The following is a 24458-nucleotide window of genomic DNA, read 5'->3' on the forward strand; positions in this document are numbered from 1 at the left end:
TACTGTATAAGGTACTTTTTTTTTATTAAAATAATTCCCTCTCATGACATAGAACAGCCACACAACAAATAAATAATTTCATTGGGACAGAGGCACATCACGAAGTACACAATGTTATACATACCGCTGATGGATACAGTGGAGCACAATCTATCACAGTTCAAATATAGTAGATTATAGAGAGAGCGGAGTACACAACTTCTATTCTACTACAGAACCGCCAAGGCCCCGAATCTCTAATAGAGCCCGTACCTAGATCTTTCCAGTGTAAAGAGTGTTGGACCATCGAATACTTGACTGGCCAGGCAGTGAAAGGTTTAATGCCTAGAAATCTTGTAGAAAGTTATAAGGCAAAGAGGGAAGACTGTGCAAATGGGAAAAAGGTGTCAGTGACACAATGATATACAGCATCTCACAGGTAACAATAGATATAAAAATCTAAAAAATAAATAGTAACTAAAATACAGTGCTTTTCCTACTAAAAAAAAAAACAAAAAAAACCACAGAAGTTGAAGGAATAGTCTGAATACAATAGTGTTCGTTCACCCGGCTCCCGGTTTGACATTATTCCTATCTATAGCAAAAAAAATGTAAACATTCTTGGAAGTGATGCCGTATATATGGATGGGAATTGTGGCACCAACTTCATTAGATTTGTATAATTCGTGTCTGACACTGTGTGAACAGTTCTTTGAAGTCATTTGGTATCTGGACTGGAACGGTTTCCGGCTCTGGAGACTTCTGCACTTTAGCCACAGCAAAATTAATCCCTTGTGCCAGTCCAGCGTGAGTGATGTTTGCCACTTGGACTACAGAACTGCGGATCTTGGCAAAGGGAGAGACGACTCTGCTGCCATTGCTGTCGGCTGGAGAAGCTGCAGACCCAGGGCTGGACCGGCCAGAGGTTGCCGAAAGGTCTACAGACAATCTGGAGCCAGTGTCGGCTCCAGATACCTCAAGCTGTGAAGGCCGAGAAAGTTGCTCTGTTTCTGGGTCCATTACAGTAGATGCGGTTTGTGGGGAATTATTGCTCAATAATACATGGCCCATTTGTTCTTTAGTATCAGCATCACCACCCTTGCAGTCACCATCTTTGGTCTGGGCATCATGGACAAACTGGTGGCAGTAAGCATCAATCGGGGTTCCAAAATCTATAAGAACATTCTCCTCCGGTGATGCTTCACACTGGGTTACCTGGATCTCAGTAGGAATGTGAAGGTTTAACTCAGCGCTACTGACAGACTGCGATCGGCTGCCTAATCGTGGGCCAGAAGCGATGATGCCACAGCTAGGTAGTACATAGTCAACCTGTCCAATGTTCTCTAGGGAGCCTGTGATCTGCCTATCGTCATCTGATTTAGGAATATAGTCATCGGAATGAAAAGAGTCGCTGTCTGACGAGAGTTCCAAGTCTGACTCTGTGTGATCTTTGGTCTCTGTACTGGGATTTTCTAGGCTGCTGTCAGATTTCCACAGATTGACCTGCAGGTTGGGTTTAAGGAAGCCCTTCACTTCTGCTTTGTTGAATGTACCTAACTTGCGAAAACTTCCAATATTGGTTTGTTTGACTTTCTGGTTAAGGGAGGAAAATTTACTCATCAAGAAGTTCTTGCTCTGAGCAAGGCCCATGCTGTTCATCCCTAGTTTCTGGCTTTTGGAATTGATCCCCATTATATCCTCATGAGGTTTGCTGCTCTTCCTGTAAACGAGACAAGGTAGTCACCATCTGGAGAACATACAATAAATAAACCTGCATTACAGTGCAAAAGAACAGCTTGCTTTGCTGGGACTTCCAGAGACACTTTGAAAACAATCATCTAAGGGGACGAGATGTACAGACTAGGACACCATGTGGTTCTGTATACTAATCAGTTCATGTATACTGGAAAGCCTGACACCATGTGATTCTGTATACTGTAACAGCAATAAAAACAAAACAAAAAAAAAGCACGCTAATCAGTTCATGTATACTAGAAAGCCTGACACCATGCCGATCTCTTTTAATAGAAACTACAACACCAAGGCAATCCCTTCATACCAGTAACTACAAACTCAAAGCACATTCCTACAATCACTCCAATAGAGTTACACAAGGCCAATCTTTTCATACCATAAGCTAAACCATGGCGATCTCTTCGTAAGAGAAACAACAAACAAGCAGATCCTTCAATCACACCCAGAGCATGACACCATGCTGATCCCTTTAATCACACCAAAAAGTGAGCCACCAATCACTTTGTGCATACTGGAGAGCAAGACCCTGACCCAATCCCTTCATTCACACCAGGTAGCATGCAACCATGCAGATCCCTTCATACCAAAAATTACAAGCCGATCCCTTCAATCACGCCAAGAGCAGGACACCATGCTGATCCCTTCACACTAGAAACCTACACCACCATTCCAATCCCTTCAATAACACCAAAGAGTGTGACACCAATGCTGTCAGGCATACTAGAGGTTTAGATACTGCACCAACCTCTTCATACCATACGACACCATGCCGATGCCTCCAATCACACTAAAAAGTGAAATATTGGGCCAAGCTATACACACAGCATGTTTTCACCTAAAATACACATTTATATCAGGAAGACTTCAAACCAGAAACATAATAATTATGCCCCACACCACATGCCCGATCCCACCAATATAAGATAACGGACTGAACACCACAGTAAAGCTGGTTTATGATACTTCACATTCTACCACCATGGTGGGGGCAGATATTTTGCATACATAATGATACAAATCCATCTCCTTCAGCTACATATCATCAGCCACCTCCTCACCTCTCTAGTTTCTTCTCAACGATCGGGACATCGGACTCCATGGCTTGTTTGGTAATCCGCAGCATCTCCGCTATACACAGCAATGTGTCTGTAAAGCAAACAGATTCTGGCTGAGACTGTAGAAAGATGTAAGTAAAGGAACTGTACTTGGGTTAAATAAAAATGTAAGCATATTATATTTTAAAGCCCATCTCAGGGGATGTATTCCCCTTATGCAGTGGGGCTATGGGTTACCTGCTCCTTTTTTTTGGGGGGGGTAGCACAAAGCCCAATGCTTCAGAAAAAAAAAGTACTTTCCCACGTCCAGTGGTGGACTGTTCTGGGCGACATGACGTCAGGAACAGTCCACTATTCAAGTCTGCTGTAGCGCGGGGGTGCCAGACCGGTTTTGTGCTGGGAGGATCAGGCAAGTAAATCTCCGCTCTCCTCTCCAATCAGGGCCGTCTTTAGCGCAGGGCAAACGGGGCACTTGCCCCGGGCCCAATCTTTGTTGGGGGGCCCGGGCTAGCCGTGAATTGGGGCCCCGATCACAGCTTTGCAGAGCGCACAGAGGACACGGGAGGATGTATTCCTCGCTAGCCAGCTGAGAGGGGGCGGGGCCGGGAGCTCCACTGACGCTCTGACCCCGCCCACGTGCAGCCTGTGTACTCGGCAAAGAGCTTCTGTAGTGAGAGCCAGTGATTGGAGTGCGACTGTCAGTGAAGCTTCCGGCCCTGCCCCCTCTATACTGCCTGGTGAATACAGAGGTCTGGGGGCGGGGCCGGGAGCTCCAATGACACTCCCACTCCGATCACTGGCTCTCACTACAGGCGCTCTATTCCCAGTACACAGGCTGCACGTGGGCGGGGTCAGAGCGTCAGTGGAGATCCCGGCCCCGCCCCTCTCAGCTGGCTAGCGCGGAATACATGCTCCCGTGTCCTCTGTGCGCTCTGCAAAGCTGTCATCGGGGCGACCATTCACGGGTGATGTGGGCCCAGGGCCCACCCAACAAAGCATCAGTGGAGCTCCCAGCTGCTTTAGTGAGAGCAGAGAGTGGAAGCCCCGCCCACAGTCCTGAATGTATGTAGTAAGTTTGGCTGGCCAGGTATGTCCTTACAACCATAGAATGCCTGACTGTTTAAACCCTGAGCTGTTATTTAACTGTAAAGCTGTGCATTGCTGAAAGTTATCTGACCATCCCCTGTATAATGTCTGCAGTCTCTGATTGTCTCCTGCAGTATGTCCGCAGTCTCTGGTAATCTCCTGCAGTATGTCCGCAGTCTCTGATTGTCTCCTGCAGTATGTCCGCAGTCTCTGATTGTCTCCTGCAGTATGTCCGCAGTCTCTGATTGTCTCCTGCAGTATGTCCGCAGTCTCTGATTGTCTCCTGCAGTATGTCCGCAGTCTCTGATTGTCTCCTGCAGTATGTCCGCAGTCTCTGATTGTCTCCTGCAGTATGTCCGCAGTCTCTGATTGTCTCCTGCAGTATGTCCGCAGTCTCTGATTGTCTCCTGCAGTATGTCCGCAGTCTCTGATTGTCTCCTGCAGTATGTCCGCAGTCTCTGATTGTCTCCTGCAGTATGTCCGCAGTCTCTGATTGTCTCCTGCAGTATGTCCGCACTCTCTGATTGTCTCCTGCAGTATGTCCGCACTCTCTGATTGTCTCCTGCAGTATGTCCGCAGTCTCCGATTGTCTCCTGCAGTATGTCCGCAGTCTCCGATTGTCTCCTGCAGTATGTCCGCAGTCTCTGATTGTCTCCTGCAGTATGTCCGCAGTCTCTGATTGTCTCCTGCAGTATGTCCGCAGTCTCTGATTGTCTCCTGCAGTATGTCCGCAGTCTCTGATTGTCTCCTGCAGTATGTCCGCAGTCTCTGATTGTCTCCTGCAGTATGTCCGCAGTCTCTGAACCTCTCCTGTAGTATGTGTATTAATGTGCCCCTTTACTTGCTCAATTATTTGGGATTGCTCCACTGCTCAGTGAGAGGTAATGATGTGCTGCAACCCCTAGCAACCAATTAGTGAGCGCTAATAATGTACATTAACCTCTAGCAACCCATCGGCAAGCAGAAATTATGTGTTGTAACCTCTAGAAACCAGCCATTGAGCAGTAATGATAGGCTGTAACCTCTGGCAAACAATTGCAATCGCTGCGTGATCTGCTGCAGTAAACTGATTTTGAGTCTACCTGCTATTTTTTGTATGTCTCAGAATGGAGGGGGGGCCCCAAGAAAAGGTTTGCCCAGGGCCCAATCAAAATTAAAGACGGCCCTGTCTCCAATAGACAAAAAGGAGCAGATAACCCGAGCAGTGTGGAGACTGCCCCACTGCATGGGAGAGAATTTTTTTTGCCCAGCTTTAAACGTGCTGGTATTTTGAGAAATTATTTTAGTGTTCGTTACATACATTTTGGTCTGATGTTCACATATTTGCAGGTTTCAATCCACTACAATCATACGGGCTCACCGCTTAACAACTGCCAAGATTACAAACAGCCACACAGGGAGTGCATTCTTCTCAGCAGGTCAGTGGACTCATAGACTTGTACTGTGAGAAGCAGTAAAGCAAAACCATTGTGTAGTAACTCAAAATAATTGGGATTTACCTTTTCCATCTTCTTCAGGGCTCCGGGCCACAGCCCTCAATGTGTGGAAGTAGCCGCTGGTCCCCTTGTGTCTGTAGTGCAGCCGCATACATGAGAATTTGGGCTTCCCAAAAAAGGTAGGTTCAGGGCCTGAACCAGAGAAAAACATTACAATATAGTAGCAGATTGCAAAAGACACCAAGGAGAGGACAGAAAAAGATGGAGTTGGACAGAGAAGGGATAAAGAAAACAAGAACAGAAGCACAACTGAAAAACGGGGAACCTGGAAGAAAAATGGATGGAAGCCGGATGGGATGCCACCATAACCACACAACAGAGGACAGGCTCGGCCTAAGCCAGTGAAAAAGAGCAAATTTTTTCAATTTCTAGATCATGTCCAGGAAGATAAGACTCACCAATCTCAATCTTTTCCAAATCATCCAAACTTAAGCGCTGATATTGGTTCACTTTGTCCACCTCATCATCATAGCTGAACAAAAGCAGAAACAGAGTTAGCGACGGATATAGCCAAATTCTCCCAATATGGCCACTGCTCAGGGACACTTGACATTATGAGAAGGTACTTACTAGGCCACATAATAAGCACAATTTGAGAGCAGGAGGAGGACTTCAACATCTTTGTGAGTGGCATCAATGAGGCTACAAGAAAATGAGACACCCTGTTAGAAGACCACAAGAAAGCAATTACCAGTGAAACAATTTTCCATAAAATAGACAGAAGCTTCTATCTACTATCAGCACTAGACAGCACACATCCCGCCCAGACTGCACGCTAGAGGGCACAGTGCCTCCCACCCAGACCCCACGCTAGAGGGCACAGTGCCTCCCACCCAGACCGCACGCTAATGGGCACAGCTCCTCCCGCCCAAACCGCACGCTAGAGGCCACAGCGCCTCCCGCCCAAACCGCACGCTAGAGGCCACAGCGCCTCCCGCCCAAACCGCACGCTAGAGGCCACAGCGCCTCCCGCCCAAACCGCACGCTAGAGGCCACAGCGCCTCCCGCCCAGACCCCACGCTAGAGGCCACAGCGCCTCCCGCCCAGACCCCACGCTAGAGGCCACAGCGCCTCCCGCCCAGACCCCACGCTAGAGGGCACAGCGCCTCCCGCCCAGACCGCACGCTAGAGGGCACAGCGCCTCCCGCCCAGACCGCACGCTAGAGGGCACAGCACCTCCCGCCCAGACCGCACGCTAGAGGGCACAGCGCCTCCCGCCCAGACCGCACGCTAGAGGGCACAGAGCCTCCCGCCCAGACCGCAAGCTAATGGGCACAGCGCCTCCCGCCCAGACCGCAAGCTAATGGGCACAGCGCCTCCCGCCCAAACCGCACGCTAGAGGCCACAGCGCCTCCCGCCCAAACCGCACGCTAGAGGCCACAGCGCCTCCCGCCCAAACCGCACGCTAGAGGCCACAGCGCCTCCCGCCCAAACCGCACGCTAGAGGCCACAGCGCCTCCCGCCCAAACCGCACGCTAGAGGCCACAGCGCCTCCCGCCCAAACCGCACGCTAGAGGCCACAGCGCCTCCCGCCCAAACCGCACGCTAGAGGCCACAGCGCCTCCCGCCCAAACCGCACGCTAGAGGCCACAGCGCCTCCCGCCCAAACCGCACGCTAGAGGCCACAGCGCCTCCCGCCCAAACCGCACGCTAGAGGCCACAGCGCCTCCCGCCCAGACCCCACGCTAAAGGCCACAGCGCCTCCCGCCCAGACCCCACGCTAGAGGGCACAGTGCCTCCCACCCAAACTGCACGCTAGAGGGCATAGCGCCTCCCGTCCAAACCGCACGCTAGAGGCCACAGCGCCTTCCGCCCAGACCGCACGCTAGAGGGCACAGCGCCTTCCGCCCAGACCGCACGCTAGAGGGTACAGCGGCTCCCGCCCAGACGCACGCTAGAGGGTACAGCGGCTCCCGCCCAGACCGCACGCTAGAGGGTACAGCGGCTCCCGCCCAGACCGCACGCTAGAGGGTACAGCGGCTCCCGCCCAGACCGCATGCTAGAGGGTACAGTGGCTCCCGCCCAGACCGCACGCTAGAGGGTACAGCGGCTCCCGCCCAGACCGCACGCTAGAGGGCACATCGCCTTCCGCCCAGACCGCACGCTAGAGGGTACAGTGCCTTCCGCCCAGACCGCACGCTAGAGGGTACAGTGCCTTCCGCCCAGACCGCACGCTAGAGGGCACAGCACATCCACCCAGACTTGGTCCTAGAGGGCAGAATACATCTCCCCCAGACTAGGATTCCCTATCCCTAGACATCACACTCTCCTTCACAGACCACACTACACTGCAGAGTACACCTTCCCTCTCCCCAACCCCCAGACTCCACACCAGGAGGGCAGAGTAGTAAAACACAATGTAACTCCGAGTAACTGAGGCAGAAAGTAAAGCAACTTTTAAAGGCAGCTGGAAGCAAACTAAGGAAAGGGAATACTTAAATGGTGAAAGCGGCTGGGAGTGATTACTATACATCGAGGAGAAGATAGGCCCAAATGATTTTCTGATTTGGTTTAAAGGGCTTTTTGAACTCACATTGTAGGGTCAGGACTGTCACACCATAATATTATTATTATATAGGATTTATATAGCCCCAACAGATTGTGCAGCGCTTTACAGCCTGGAGGCAGACAGTAGGGATACAATACAATTCAATACAGGAGGAATTAGAGGGCCCTACTCATATTGAAAAAAAAAAAAAAAGAAGTGTATAAAAGGAAATACTAATGCAGCTATAAGACTATAGGAGCAGTCAACAGGACAGGGAAGCATGTCAGTTGTGGGTAGACCTCACCAAGGGAACAATGTGGGTCTGGGAGGACACTATAGCGAATAATAGGGGAATCCACTATATGTGCTCTGACTACACAATTGGACATACAAAGGTTCTCCACTGTCTTTGCTCTTGCTTGGTATGATGATAAATTAAATTAAGCATAGCAATCACAATAAAAGTTAAAGCCCTTCAGTGTGGGCACCATTGTGTCAAGTTGAGTTTATTGCTGCAGACACACCTGGGGTCGCAGTCGATAAGTGCCCAGCCACCATGGAACTTCTCACTGTCCGGCAGGAGGATCTGCATGTAGTTCTGAAGCAGCTGGCTGATGAGCTCCTGGTGGTTCCTCTGGCTCTGTCTGTGGAGAGCCTCGTGTTCCTTCTCTTTAGTGAATATGGAGTAAAGATCTTCTGTCACTGGGACCCCCTGCATCAGATCTGCAGAAAATTCAACCAGACATGAGCAGCTCCATTTCATACAGTCTGACTGTGACAGCAAACCTATACCATGGCAAGACTCACTGCAAGAACCACACAGGTCATGTGACACTCAGAGGTCACATGTAAAGAATACATGACACACGCATATCTAATCAGTCTTACAAAGTTCTGTGCACAACTCTTACCTATCACAGCCTGTCGGTATGCATCTTTGAACCGGTTTAGGTAGTATCGATTGGCAGAGTTTACTCCGTCCTTCATTACACCGGCCAGTTTCCTCTCTCCAGTGCGCGTAAAATCCCCCTGTGGGGACATGCCATATTAGGAAAAAAAAAAAAACAATGCCAACTAATACCAACCTTCCCAAACATTATACAAGAGATCAAGGTCACTGTAGACCACAACTGGTCATTTTTCCAGTGACACACTGCTATATTACAGGTCAACCTCCTAATACAAAGGATCGGTGTCAATCTGCACCACTGCTGGACAGACGCCTTATACACAGTCTTTATTTACAGGGCCAACATATTAGGATACTTTTTTCTAAAAATTTGACTTTTTCTTAGCAGAGACCAATGAAGTTTGAAAAATTAGTCAAGTGGCCAAAAGAAAATATGTTAAAGCAGGGATGTCCAACCTTTGACCTTCCTGGGCCACACTGGAAGAAGAGGAATGGTCTTGGGTCACACAAATTACACGAACAATAAGGAGAGCTGATGAGCAGAAAAAGTTGGGCAGATCACAAGTTAACGATCACCGATATAAATAATGTATTAAAACTTAATTTGTTTGGTAATTTTTTTTTTATAATATAAGTAAATGAGGGCAACATAAAACTAGTGCGATAAACTCATCAATATCCGGTTCAATGGATGGAGAAATTCATCAGATATTTTGGTTCTAATTTTGCCCTTCGTGTGCTTCATCCTTGAAAATAGTTGCTCATAAATATAGGTGCTGCCGAAAACTGATGACATGAATAAGGGCATGATTGTGGAGAGTGGGAGATTTTTCTTTGGGAAGATAACATTTATGAAAGTCCAGTAAAGAGACACTGTACATTTTTCCTTAGCCGCATGTGTTCGCTATGTGTAAACGCATTAAAAAAAAAATCCCTCCTAAAAATTTTTAAAAATCTACATTTTTTACGCAAGTTTACGATTTTATGTTGGGCCGCATTCATAGCTGTCTTGGGCTGCATAAGGCCCGTTAGCTGCTGATTGGACACCCCTGTGTGAATTGAGCCCAATGTGAGGATGTTAGACCATATAGTGCAGGGATATGCAATTAGTGGACCTCCAGCTGTTGCAAAAAGTCCCATCATGCCTCTGCCTCTGGGTGTCATGCTTGTTGCTGTCAGAGTCTTGCTATGCCTCATGGGAGTTGTAGTTCTGCAACAGCTGGAGGTCCACTAATTGCATATCCCTGATATAGAGGCTTTCTAGTGAGGTTTTATACCAGGGAAGATGTTCACGTAAAACCATAAGACATCACTGGGGTGGCTACACAGCACTGTCAACAAGATAGAATTTATTTTATACAGGAGTGACATCACCACCTTCCAGATATAAGTTATATTATATAGAAATGGCATCACCGCTCTCCAGATATAAATTTATATTTTACAGCAGTGACATCACCACTCTCCACATAAAAGTTATATTATACAAGAGTGAAATCACAGCTCTCCAGATATAAAGGTAGATTTTACAGCAGTGACATGGGCACAGTATACATTGCAAACACCTATAAGGCAGTGCGATGTGGGTGACACAGTAAACACAAGTTTTGGAAAGGTAAATATGGAAAAGTGAAAGGTAATAAACAGACCTTCAGTGCGGCTGTGCCTGCATACTGCTTGCTTATGGAATCTCCGTTGTTTGCCCACATAATCTGGTAGAGCCGATAGCATTTCATTGGCAGTGGCTGCTCTGGGGGCATCACACCAAGTTTCTTTAGCTGGGAAGGGAGATAAAACTTCTTACCACTTCACATCTATTGCAAAAATTAGACGTCAATATAACATAGGACTCTGGGAGGAAACATAGTGATGAAAGGTGATTTTAAATAATGGGAGGACCATAGGAGGGGACTATAAGTGACGGGAGGACCTTGCAAAGGAGGGGACTATAAGTGACGGGAGGACCTTGGGAGGGGACTATAAGTGACGGGAGGACCTTGGGAGGGGACTATAAGTGACGGGAGGACCTTGGGAGGGGACTATAAGTGACGGGAGGACCTTGGGAGGGGACTATAAGTGACGGGAGGACCTTGGGAGGGGACTATAAGTGACAGGAGGACCTTGGGAGGGGACTATAAGTGACGGGAGGACCTTGGGAGGGGACTATAAGTGACGGGAGGACCTTGGGAGGGGACTATAAGTGACGGGAGGACCTTGGGAGGGGACTATAAGTGACGGGAAGACCGTGGGAGAGAACTATAAGTGACGGGAGGATCTTGCAAGGGAAGGGACTATAGTGACAGTAGGACTCAGAGGGGTCTATGAACAATGGGAGGACTCTGAAAGGGGAACTATAAAAAACGACAGGAGGACTATAGGAGGTAATAATATAAAACACCAGGGTGACAAATATAAAATGACAGATTGGACATGGAGAAGATAAAACCCCCATAACTTGAAGTGACTGATAATTTCCATGTTGCAGATTACATAGTTTGGCAGATGGCCACAATCTATTTTCGATCACAAAGAAAAAACTGGTGTGTTTGGATTGCCTCCACAACCCTGAATGCTCTGAGGGAATACGGAGATACAAATATAAGACTAGACAACGTCTCCCACCTACAAAATGCCTATAATCAGGCAGAATATGTCATATAAATAGAAGGGCAGCACAAAGGGATGAATAGGACTGTGCAAAAAGTTGAAATGACAGGAGTGGGGGTGGGAGTTGACTGTAAGGACTATAAAAGTTGAAAAGAAGTTAGGCGATGCGACGGACAGAAAGGTAGAATAAAGAGTAGGTGAAGGGGCATTTAAAAATATGAAGCATTTAATGTGCAGGTCAGGTTTGGGGTAATGAAGTGGGAGGTGCATGGAAATGTTTTGTATCTTTAGAATTCAAATAATATTACCTGATGTTCCATGACAACACGAGCGATGGCAGCTTGAACCACATTGGTCCTATCCAGGCAGTCCATACAGTTCACTCGAAAAATACCATCCTGCTTGCAAATGACTCCAGCCTGATCCACCCTACCCATAAATCAGACATATGTAAACATCCATCTATACAAGTCCCAGAATCGGATTCCCACAATCTGCACACTCACCAACACCACTTCATGTCAGTTATAATATCACAGATGGCGTCAGTCAGCGTCTGCACGTTCTCAAACTTCATCCCACGGCTGGTGACATGAAACACAACCAGAGAACAGGTAAAGAGGAGTTCATCCTAAGGACCATCTCAATATTACACAGTATACCAGGCCATTTACTAAAGGAGACCATAATTCTCCATCAGGATCTGAATGTCTAATATAATCTCAGCAGCAATGGTGACAAGGGGACAGGGACAATCTAATCCTATTGACCAGAGAGAGCATTCTTATGATAAAAGGTAATATTGTAGAAATTTGTTCCAAGTGACTCTCCTCCTCACTATTGAGGAATATATCGTATTATTTTGGATTGTTTTTAGATCTTATTTCTAACAACATCCTTAAAGGGGACAATAGGACTCGGGATTGAACAGTACTATCAAGTAACATCTTGAATACTATGGAGGTATATTCTTCCTGCCTGCTTTTCTGTGAGGACTTTAATAACTTGGATTCAGTGTATATAATATTTGCTATGTATCTTGTATGGATTATATAGGGGCATTATTGATGAACTGACTGCAAGGTCTTCAGGTCTTTATCTATGGCTGAGGGCAGCTCCCCTTCTCCTTTCTTTCCTTTTGGGATTCCATCCTCAGTAAGTGCTATATTATCTCGGCTAATAATTAACTTTGCATCTACCCCGTGCCTTAACCTACCAATTTCATGCCTATTGTTTTTTTTTTCAGAATAGGACTACACGGTCAGCTCTTGCTCTCTCTATATATTTATTTACATATTGTTTGAAGACATTAGCTATCGGATCCCTCTCTTATGACACTTGGCACGTCATTTCTTGAGGGCTCCTATCTATATGTAAGTGGCCCTCGATGCACGTCTCTTTACCCAATTAGATGGTATGTCAAAATGTATGTGTCACCTAATAAAAATGTAAATAATGTTTGTGTTCTTTTCTTTTTTTGAACAGGATCTCTGTTTTTAGTCAAGAATGCAAGGTCCTGAGGAAGCATAGATGTGAAACGCGTCGACCTCTTGACATTGTATTAACAGAGATCGACTACATAATAATTGTTTGATAGACCAAACTGAATAGAGCCATACAATTTTGAATTGATTTTACCTGTAAAACATTTTTAATAATTTTGTAATAAAAATATTTAGCATGATTTTGCTCTGATTGTCCATCACTGGTACCGTTAAAGTCTGTTACATCAGTCCTATCTTCTAAAATATTACAAAGGATGAGGTACCCCTATAGCCCAAACAATTCCATATATAATATATTGGACTTGTGACTCCCAGGCATAGAATTATGCCTGAAGGTATGCTGCATGGCCCTCTTGCAGACATGTGCATGAAGCCAAACACTTCAATTTATTACATAAATTCTAATATATATATATATATATTAGAATTTATGTAATAAATTGAAGTATTTGGCTTCATGCACATGTCTGCAAGAGGGCCATGCAGCATACCTTCAGGCATAATTCTATGCCTGGGAGTCACAAGTGCAATGTACAGCTAGCTGTGAAAATCAATGAAATATGCAGCGGCTTTACACCACACATCCACGTAATACTTGCGTATAGGGATGTTTGCACTGATCTGTGTTTAAGGCAGCATATTCATCTCTGTACACAAGTTCTGCTCAGGTGTGTGTATATCGGCATACAGCCCTTGTGCTCTCCCACCCCCACCAGGAGAACCCAATAGCTCCATGGTAGGGATTTCCCCATGAACACCGACTGTACTGATAGGGGAAATAGAGCAAATTGCTTTCCTGCAACTCGTGATTGCAAAAAAGAGAATCGCATCTTCTTTGGCCTGCCTTAGGCTCTAGTCCTGGATCAGGTTCTAGGACTTTGGCTTGTGAAGTAACAGTGCTTTATGGACTTCAGCTTGCATCTCTCTGTAGAGCCCTAAAGCAGTCCCAGAAGGTGTGGATTACAAAACTAGAATAATACAAGTCTATTGTGTGTATCTGGTCACCACCAGGCAGTTCAGAGTAGTCCCTCGCTATGTGAAATGCAGAAATTCTCAAGCTCATTTCCAGCTGTGGGTAATGTGAACCTTTCCCCATAAATGGCAAAGGATACAGCTCGTAAATGTTGTGGACACAAAAAAAAAAAGGAGCGTTAAGCATGTAAAGAGATGTATATTGCAATTTAACAAACTAAAAAAAAAAGGTTTTCCAAGGTCTGGTTAATGCAGCAAATCCATCAAATATTTAGTACTAATCTGTTGGCAAGACAAACCAGACCAACAGCTGGTGAAAGCGGATGGGCACAACAGCCAAGAGATCCATGTGGAGCAGTTTGATATTTATTGATAATCGGCTTAGGCAATACTGCCATGGCTCAGTATAAAGGCCACAAAAAAATGTGGTGTACTAGAAGAGATGACTGCAGTACCCCAGGAAGATGAACCTACCAGTGTTCATGAAAGTCAAAGCTGATATAGGTGAGACCGGGGCAATTAAACATCAAGACCTGCTTCAGGTAGGCATCGCCAATGATCTTCTCTCTGCCAGCCTGATCCACAAGATTAAGAATAGCCTGTCATGTACAAAGGACAACAAGAGATCTGGTCATAAATATGATACAACCACCTCTATCCCAATACCAACATGACAAAAAGACCTACCTGCTTCTTATAGATCTCAAGTTCTTTATTAAAGTGTAGGCAGAAATACGGGCTGGTGTCCTTCTCACCTAAAAAGTAAAGGAATCATACCGGATGGAACACAACATTCTATACAATATACTGATCACCAGTGTGAAATAAGATTATTATCCTTTTACACTGAAGAATTTTATGTTAAAGTGGAACTTCAGACATTTTTTCATCTTTCCATCTATTAAATCTTCTGCTCTTGTTGTTGTTTTACCTTTGAATAGTAAAACATTTTTTTTTTCTGCCAGTAAATATCTTATACAGCCCACTTCCTGTTTCTTGTCTGGTAAAAAGCCTAGGCTTATAACATCATGCACAGCTATCTCTCTCTTGTGATTGTTTGCCAGGAAGGGAGGGAGGATGAGTCATAAGAGGGCCAATGAGAGCTGCAGAGCTGGAGGTGTGCTTCTGTGTGTCTGTGTAAATCCAGGAAGTAAACAGTTTAGCCAGACTCAGTGGTGGGAGATTTCTGCAGCATATTTGGCAAATACAGAATCACAGTATATATAAAATAATATGCAAAGCAATTGGCGGGAAGCTTTAGAATGGCAAAACTGTTTTTATTACAAACGATGTGAGCAGTTTACATACAATTGAAGCACGCTTGACATTTGCTTAAATGCGTTTTGCGCTGCGGTTTGTAGTGCATTTATGCTATATGTTTTTTGGGCTTGGCTTTCTTGGCTTAAAAAGGCACGGCGCATTTGTAGCGCATTCTCTGCATTTACGGTGCAAAAAATGCAGCACGCTCTACTTTCTTTTTTTTTTTTGGGCCCATTCATACTAAACACAATTGGATGCAGTTGGTTGCATTTTGAACTGCACTTCAACTGCATAGACAACCCAAAATCAAGGTAATCCTATGGGTAAAGTTCACATCATTGCAGTTAAAAAAAAAAAAAAAAAGAAGGAGTAGAGCATGCTGCATTTTTCAATGTAGAGAACGCACTACAAATGCACCACACCACGCACATAGTTCACATTGCAATGATGTGAACTATGCTCATAGGATTACCTTGATTTTGGGCTGTCTATGGAGTTGGAGTGCAGTTCAAAATGCATCCCACTTCATTAGGTGTGAAAATGGCCCTTAAATCGGAGGTCCACCCAAAAATGGAACTTCTGCTTTTCGGAATCCTCCTCCCCTCCGGTGTCACATTTGGCACCTTTCAGGGAGGAGGGCAGAGCAGATACCTGTATAATCCAGGTATTTGCTCCCACTTCTGGGAGACACACAGGTCCCAGAAGACAGCAGGGACCAGTGGAATCGAGCAGCGCGACTTGCGCATGCGCAGTAGGGAACCAGGCTGTGAAGCCACAAGGCTTCACTTCCTGATTCCCTTACCGAAGATGGAGGCGCCTTCACCCGAGAGCCGAGGGACTGATCGGCTTCGGGGTGCCAACATCGTGGGTGCCCTGGACAGGTAAGTGTCCTTATTTTAAAAGTCAGCAGCTGCACGATTTGTAGCTGCTGACTTTTAAAAAAACTAAATTAAAGGATAAATAGAAGTGTTCCCACCGCCGTCCACTATCTCTGCCAGGAAGTGCAGGAGGTGGGTCCATTCACAATACAGAATATGCAATACGGGACATACACAGAACATACACAGAGCACACAGCACAGATTGTCCGTAGTGAAGACACCTTACATGGTGCACACAGCATACACAACACCCATCTGATGCCTGTGAAGACTCAGCCTTATAAAAAGTCACCTTCCAAGAGTCACATGACATTCACCTTTATCTAGGCGAGGACGTGGATTATAACGATACCCCACTTGGCTCCAGAAGACTGGCACAGAGCCACGGGTCTGTACAAAGGACAGGGTGTGATTGTGGACATGGATGAACTGCTCTGTTTCCACATAGTTTGCCACATTCCCAGATTTGTCCACTCCACGACGCTTGTATCTCATTCCTAGAAGAGCAAAGAAACAAAACGTTATAACTCACTGACAACAGGCCCCCCACCGTGACACCCCACAAAGATATCTCCCCTCTCTTACTGGCAAAATCCCACCAACATCCCTTCTCCCACAAAGGCATCTCCATCAACAACCATAAACACCCCCTCCTTCCTCAATGGTGGAACCTCACCGACATCTCCACTCATTGGTGATGCCCCATAGAGGTTTCCTCCCCTCCTCACCAACATTTTCTACAGTCACTGTTGAGACAGAAGTTGCCACGTTGCCAGACACTTGGTAATATATATACCATTAATTCTTCATGGCATAGATTCAACAAGGTGTTGTAAACATTCCTCAGAGATTTTGGTCCATAGTGACACGATAGCATCACACAGATGCAGATTTGTCGGCTGCACATCCATGATGCAAATCTCTTGTTCCACTACGTTCCAAAGGTGCTCTATTGGATGAGATCTGGTGAGTGTGGAGGCCACTGGAGTACAGGGACCTCATTGTCATGTTCAAGAAACCAGTGGTGAGATGATTTGAGCTTTGTGACATGGTGGATTATTCTGCTGGAAGGAGCCATCAGAAGATGTGTACATTGTAGTCATAAAGGGATGGACATGGTCAGCAACAATACTCAGGTAGGTCATGGTGTTTAAACGATGATCAACTGGTACTAAAGGGCCCAAAGTGTGCAGAGAAAATATCCCCCCCCCCACCATTACACCACCACTACCTGAACCATAAATACAAGGCAGGATGGATCCATGCTTTCATGTTTATGGCAAATTCTGACCCCACCATCTGAATGTTGCAGCTGAAACCGAGACTCAGTCCAGGCAATCTGCTTCAAGGTTGGATGTGTTGTGCGTTCAGAGATTGTATTCTGCATACCTTGGATGTAACGAGTGGTTATTTGAGTTATTGTTGTCTTTCTATCATCTCGAACGTCTGCTCATTCTCCTCTGACATCAACCAGACATTTTGAGTTGATGCCATGTGAATGGCTGATTAGCAATTTGTGTTACCAAGCAACTGAACATGTGTACATACCTAATAAAGTGGCCAGAGAGTGTAGATTTTAATTATATAGTATATAAAAGGCATTCCTACTCTTGTTCACCCAAAAGTGGCAATTACAACTCAAAGCATTCGTGCCGCTACATGCAGCCTGAATCATCAGAGTTGTGAGGTCCAGAGGTGTAACTAGAACCTTCAGGGCCCCGGAGCAAGTAACCATAAAAGGGCCCCCTGATCCCCATCCCATCCTTCCAGGCCCAGGGCCCTTCCCCCTGAGCCCAGGGGCGGAACACCAGGACTTGGTCACAAGTATAACCTTGGTAGTTCTGCCACTGGTGTTAGTTTCTTATTTTTATTATTTAACCATTTATTTGTAATTATTACAATTCTTTTTTTTTTTTTTTTTGGGTGCCCTGGTGGGAGGAGGGGGGGCTTTGAAGATATATCGGGGGTCTAAACAGACCTCTGATGTTTCAACTTTGAGACAAGGAAAGGACAGTGCAAAGGGTTTTGCAATCCTTTTTAACAGAAAAAGGAGGTCAAGTCATTGCAAGAAATGGAGAAAAGCTAATAACTTCCAGGGCTCGCTGCTTGTGCTGCACGGTTATCTGTTAATGACCCCAATTTACCTTTGTGTACTATGGAACACCTCTCCCATATTATGGAGGAGAGAGGGAGAAAACCTGTAGTTAGGTCTTAGGGTGATAACACTGCTTCTCCATACATACAGTACGGTGAGTTAGCATTGACAGAAGCAAGAAATTATTAATCACCCAAGTAGATTGACCCAAAGCGTTAATCAATAGGATTAGCAAGTGATAATCCGTGATTCTTCAATTGACTTTTCTGGGCACAAAAGTCCCTTCATCTATGGTCATGTCACAGAGAAGTCACTCACACGCCTGGCACCAGAAGGGTGTTCAGGTCAGCTGATGGTAGAACTAATTTGCACTCACAGCGAGATAACACCCAAGGGCAAAATAAACATCACATGGCTTTCTTCATCTGATGCCCTTTTGTTGTGTCCTTTTCCTACGTTCTCCACACCACAGGCTGTGGCTCTCCTGCATGGCAGTCACCTGTCCAAAGAATATGGAGCAACAGAACTCAGATATCCTGATGGGACTCATTCTGCTCGAGACTCTACACCACGTCCCCAAATTGACAGGGTGAACATTTCTTCCAGTGCTTAGCTTTCCTCATCTTCTAGGCTTCCCTGCACTCCTTTTTTTTACCGCATTACACAAGTGTGACAAAAAGCCAGGAGCCATGTCACCAGACATTTTTTTGCTTTCCATTCTGGACATATTTTAACCTGTTTTCACTTCCATTCGTTTTCCCATTTGGGAGCTTTCCCCTCACTTCCTGTGTAGTCACTGCAACAGGAAGTGAGGGAAAAAATGACAGGTTCTAGAACTTCTCATCAAAAGAATTTTTCTGTCTCCATTTTGCCTCCCTTATTAACATACTAATTAAAAGTATAACTAAAAGGCAAAACTTTTGTTTAGTTTTGGATAGAGTGGAGAAGGATTAGGACCCCCCCCGTCAGTTTTCTTGCGGTCTGTGCCCCCGTTAAAGTGGTAGTAAAGTCAGCATTGTGATTTTTACCTACAGGTAAGCCTACAATAAGGCTTACCTGTAGGTAAAAATGAATATCTTTTAAACATGCATTTTTTTCTTTTAAAGGAGATATTCACCCTGGATGCAGCTGGTGATGTCACCGGCGCATGCGCTCTGAAGGTCCGGCATACAGTGGTTTACTTCCACCTTAAAGCGGAGTCCCACCCAAAAATGGAACTTCCGCTGATCACATTCCTCCCCACCTCGGGTGCCATATTGGGTTTGGGGGGGGGGGGGGGGCTGGAGCAGATACCTGTCAAATCCAGGCATCTACTCTCCCACTTCCACCCCCAACACCCCCGCTGTCTTCTTGGAGACACACAGGTCCCAGAAGACAGCAGGGACCATTCAGATCATGCACACGCAGTAGGAAACAGACTTCACTTCCTGTTCCCCTTAGCAAGGATGTCGGCGCCTGCACCCGGAGCCGAGGGACAAGGTGAGGACATCGCAGGCTCCCTGGACAGGTAAGTGTTCATATATTAAAACTCAGCAGCTGTAGTATTTGTAGCTGCTGACTTTTGATTTTTTTTTTCCCCAGGCGGAACTCATCCTTTATTTGCCCAGTTTACCATTATTATTAAAGTGAGGCTGGGTTCATACTAGCTGCGGATCACAGCAGAGGGTCCGGTGCATCCCCGTTCTCCGTTTCAGGTACGAATCCAGTCCGAATTTTTGCCTGAATGCGGACCTGAAATTGAGCCAGAGACGTACAGGACCATTTCCTAATGCGGACCGCAGCTGCCCCAGAGGCGTGTGAACCGTCTCCATTAAGAGCCGGTCAAAATCTCCTGTTATGCTAATTGGATGCGGGGAAACCCACATCCAAATTGCATATGGCTCGGTTCACACATGGGCGGCACGACTTGCAGGTCGCCTCAGCGAGGCGACCTGCAAACGACTGCGGGGCGACTTGCGAGACGACTTCTGCATAGAAGTCTATGCAAGTCGCCCCAAGTCGCCCCCAAAGTAATACAGGAACCTTTTTCTAAGTCGGAGCGACTTGCGTCGCTCCAATTAGAACGGTTCCATAGCACAGAACGGGAGGCGACTTGTCAGGCGACTAGGTCGCCTGACAAGTCGCCCCAGTGTGAACCGAGCCTAAGTGTGAACCCAGCCTGAAAGTAAAAAAATAAATAAAAAGTTTTGCCTATAGTTCTACTTTAAGATGCAGAGCGCATGTGCTAACATCAGTCCGCTGTTTCTCCTTTCACTATCCAATCATAGGCTTGGGACAAGATCTGTAAGTGTTACTGATCTGCAGCAGAATATTTTATATATATATATATATATATATATATATATATATATATATATATATATATACAAACCCATGTGTGGGTTTAGTGGTTTTCTGACATTCAGCCCGAACGCATCGTTGGCAGGACTCCGTCATCAGCATAAATGGAGAGAATTGCAGGGCTCGGTAAGGATGCAGCACCACCCCGCCTGCTGAGTGTGGCAGCGCATTGGTCAGCGAGACAAGCAGAGGCGCAACTATAACCTTCAGGGCCCCAGTGCAAGAAACCATGAAGGGCCCCTGACCCGTAGTATGATGGGGGGGGGGGGGGGGGGGGGAGTGGTGAAAGGATGGGGGGCAGTGTGGCGGGGGCAGTATGATGGGGTATTTTGACAGGAGGGGGGCAGTGTGACCAAAGAAGGGTATTTGGAAAGTGTGACCGGAGGGGGGAGTGTGATAGGAGGGGGCACTGTGAAAGAAGGGGGGCAGTGTGACAAGGGGCAGTACGCTGGGGGCAGTGTGACAGGAAGGGGCGGTATGACAGGGGGATATTGTGACAAGAGGGGGGCAGTGTGACAGGAAAATGATACCTGAGAAGTATGAAAGGAGGGGGGCAGTGTAATTAGGGAGCATTGTGAAAGGAGGGGGACAGTATGACATGAGGGTATTGTGCCAAAGGGGCGGTGTGATATGACAGGTGGGGGCAGTGTGATGGGGAAATAATATGACGTGGGCAGTGTGGCAGGTGGGGGGCCCAGTGTCGCAGGTGGCAGGTGGGGGGCCCAGTGTCACAGGTGGCAGGTGGGGGGCCCAGTGTCACAGGTGGCAGGTGGGGGGCCCAGTGTCACAGGTGGCAGGTGGGGGGCCCAGTGTCACAGGTGGCAGGTGGGGGGCCCAGTGTCACAGGTGGCAGGCCCAGTGTCACAGGTGGCAGGTGGGGGGCCCAGTGTCACAGGTGGCAGGCCCAGTGTCACAGGTGGCAGGTGGGGGGGCCCGGTGTCACAGGTGGCAGGTGGGGGGGCCCGGTGTCACAGGTGGCAGGTGGGGGGGCCCGGTGTCACAGGTGGCAGGTGGGGGGGCCCGGTGTCACAGGTGGCAGGTGGGGGGGCCCGGTGTCACAGGTGGCAGGTGGGGGGGCCCGGTGTCACAGGTGGCAGGTGGGGGGGCCCGGTGTCACAGGTGGCAGGTGGGGGGGCCCGGTGTCACAGGTGGCAGGTGGGGGGGCCCGGTGTCACAGGTGGCAGGTGGGGGGCCCGGTGTCACAGGTGGCAGGTGGGGGGGCCCAGTGTCACAGGTGGCAGGTGGGGGGCCCAGTGTCACAGGTGGCAGGTGGGGGGCCCAGTGTCACAGGTGGCAGGTGGGGGGCCCAGTGTCACAGGTGGCAGGTGGGGGGCCCAGTGTCACAGGTGGCAGGTGGGGGGCCCAGTGTCACAGGTGGCAGGTGGGGGGCCAAGTGTCAGGCTTACCTCACATAAGAAGTCTAAATGCAAGAAGCAGCAGGCCTTGTACATATCCTTGTGATATTCGCAGGATGTCCCTCCAGCGAGCACAGTTCACTTTCCGAGTGTCAGTGCATAGAATGGAGAGGGGAGGGGCCTCTGACCCGAGCATGTATTGGTAAGAGTGTACAAGCAGAGCGACAAACGTGTGCACTGAGTCTGGTGCCTGCTCGAGTCAGAGGCCCCTCCCCTCTCCATTTTATACACGGACACTCGGGAAGTGAACTGTGCTTGCTGGAGGGACATCCCACAGACATCACATAGGTGCCGATCGCCCCCTTCTGCCCCCCCTCCCCTGTATAGTTTGATGCCAGCCGGAGGTACAGGGGGAGGTGCGGGGGCCCCCCCACACTGGTGGAATGCCAAGGCCCAGACGCAAGTGCGACTGTTGCGACCCTGGTAATTCCGCCACTGGTGAGGTCACAGGAAGCTACTCCTCTATAAAGTTTGGTGATTGCATGCACAGCCATCTCCTGTGGGAATGAAGAACCAAACACATGGCCCCATCCAACATAGCAGTATGAAAAGTACAATCTGGCCAACACCACATCAACATTCCACTCTGCTCGCGACACCTCACAGAGACAACCCCCCCCCCAGCATTGACACCCCACAGAGAATTACACCCCCAGCAGTAAAAACGCACAAAGACATAACCGCCTCCACTGGTGACACTACAGAAACTAAACCCCCCCCCCCCCCCCAACACCCCACAGACGAATCTTCCACCATGGGAATCACACAAGGACATCACCTTCAACCATAGGACACCAAGTAGATTCAACCCCTCCAACCTGTGATGGCAGGGTAAGGCTTACCTGCTCTATGTCGACTCCTTCGGGAGATGATGGCCACCAGGAATCGGGGGTGTATGTCATCCACACACATGTTTTCCTGAGGAGGGGTCTCTGGGCTGCTCTTCTCATCATCTGAAGACTCGTTATAGTTCACCACCAGCTCCTCTATCTGAACGAAGCCCTGTATGATGGGCAGGATCCAGTATCCTCCCTGCTGGTCCTATACATACGACATATATTATATATATAACTACAAGCTCTGCATTGGTCCTACACAAAACAGACATCTCATGCCTATACAGCCACTCAATAAATCCAGATGGTATGCACAGGTCAAAGTATGAAGGTCACAATATTTATGTTATAATTTGCATACAGATAGATTAGATAGATATACAGAGCTACATAGTCACGCTAGGTTTGGGCACGTTTGGTTGAATTGCATGTTTTGCCAATTTATACCACAAAAAGACAAATTAATATTAAGAGACTGGAAAAAGACAACATGCGGCACGTGTGGAAGTTTAGGCACTCTTCCAGTGGTTTCACTACTGTATTATTTGATGGATTTAGATTGCACAAGGACCAGCCACCTCATATCCAAAGTACACAACAATCAGATAAGCCACAATTAATTTTAAGACTGAGTGGGTTTAAATTATATGAATTTTAAATTGTTAATAATAAATGAAAAGAAAAACAACTTATTTGCAGAAAAAGGAGAGGCCTTTGAAGAAAATTAAACTTCTTAGTGCAGAGGTCTTCAAAGTGTGGCCAACGGGGCTAGATATGACCCTTTGCTTGCCTTTATCCAGCCCTAGGGGCACGACTGCCTTCCACTGATATGAGGCACTGTTCTTTCCACAGAAACCAATTATTGGGCACTAGTCCCCCCATTGACACCAAAGACGGGGCACTATTCCTCCTATTGGCACCAAAGACGGGGCACTATTCCTCCTATTGACACTAATTATTGGGCACTATTCCTCCTATTGGCACCAAAGACGGGGCACTATTCCTCCTATTGGCACCAAAGACGGGGCACTATTCCTCCCATTGGAACCAATTATTGGGCACTTTTCCTCCCCATTGATGAGGCACTGTTCTTTCCACAGAAACCAATTATTGGGCACTATTCCTCCCATTGACACCAATTATTGGGCACTATTCCTCCCATTGACACCAATTATTGGGCACTATTCCTCCCATTGACACCAATTATTGGGCACTATTCTTCCCATTGACACCAATTATTGGGCACTATCCCTCCCATTGGCACCAATTATTGGGCTCCATTCCTCCCATTGACACCAATTATTGACCAATTATTGGGCACTACTCTGCCAACTGACACACCAGTGATGGCACACTACTCCTCTCACCAACAAGGTAATTTTTTTTATTCCCACTGACCACCAAGTCTTTGGCATGGTTTACTGCCACCGATGCCAGGGCATTTTTTTACTCCCACTTGCCACAGTTCGTCTCCCCTATTATTTGAAGGGCAGTAATTTGGCCCCTTGTTTTGAATGTTTGGAGACCCCTTTGCCTTGGAGGTTTCCTCCTCTCCTCACCCCTTCCACCCCAATGCTTGGGGTTTTGTGACAGCCAGCAGGGAAAGGAGATCCTGTGTGGGTTGAGAAAGAATGGATTCTACTAAAAACAAAAAAACTCAGTGACCAAACACACTTCAAATTTCAGCCATGTCATACAGAATCAGCGGAAATTTGCACCATGGGTGACACTGTCAGTAACACCAGCATCAACAAAATTCCCGTCCGAAAAGCATCTGCA

At 47.2% G+C, this 24458-nt stretch overlaps 1 protein-coding gene across 1 annotated transcript in view; it reads right to left on the minus strand.

Moving 5' to 3' along the window:
• Positions 1-24458, minus strand: part of INPP5F (inositol polyphosphate-5-phosphatase F) — a 62520-nt gene continuing 38062 nt past the window's right edge. Inside the window, exons 7-20 of the mRNA XM_073595775.1 lie at positions 22686-22884; positions 16311-16490; positions 14541-14608; positions 14328-14452; positions 11883-11960; positions 11685-11805; positions 10419-10547; positions 8771-8888; positions 8384-8582; positions 5942-6013; positions 5770-5843; positions 5375-5503; positions 2793-2880; positions 1-1699 (exon numbers count right to left, since the gene is read on the minus strand). Coding sequence (XP_073451876.1) covers positions 649-1699; positions 2793-2880; positions 5375-5503; positions 5770-5843; positions 5942-6013; positions 8384-8582; positions 8771-8888; positions 10419-10547; positions 11685-11805; positions 11883-11960; positions 14328-14452; positions 14541-14608; positions 16311-16490; positions 22686-22884 — 2631 coding nt within the window. The 3' untranslated portion in view covers positions 1-648. The remainder of the gene's footprint in view (positions 1700-2792; positions 2881-5374; positions 5504-5769; positions 5844-5941; positions 6014-8383; positions 8583-8770; positions 8889-10418; positions 10548-11684; positions 11806-11882; positions 11961-14327; positions 14453-14540; positions 14609-16310; positions 16491-22685; positions 22885-24458) is intronic.

Source organism: Aquarana catesbeiana, linkage group LG08 (genome assembly GCF_042186555.1).
Source record: "Aquarana catesbeiana isolate 2022-GZ linkage group LG08, ASM4218655v1, whole genome shotgun sequence".
NCBI classification, from domain to species: domain Eukaryota; kingdom Metazoa; phylum Chordata; class Amphibia; order Anura; family Ranidae; genus Aquarana; species Aquarana catesbeiana.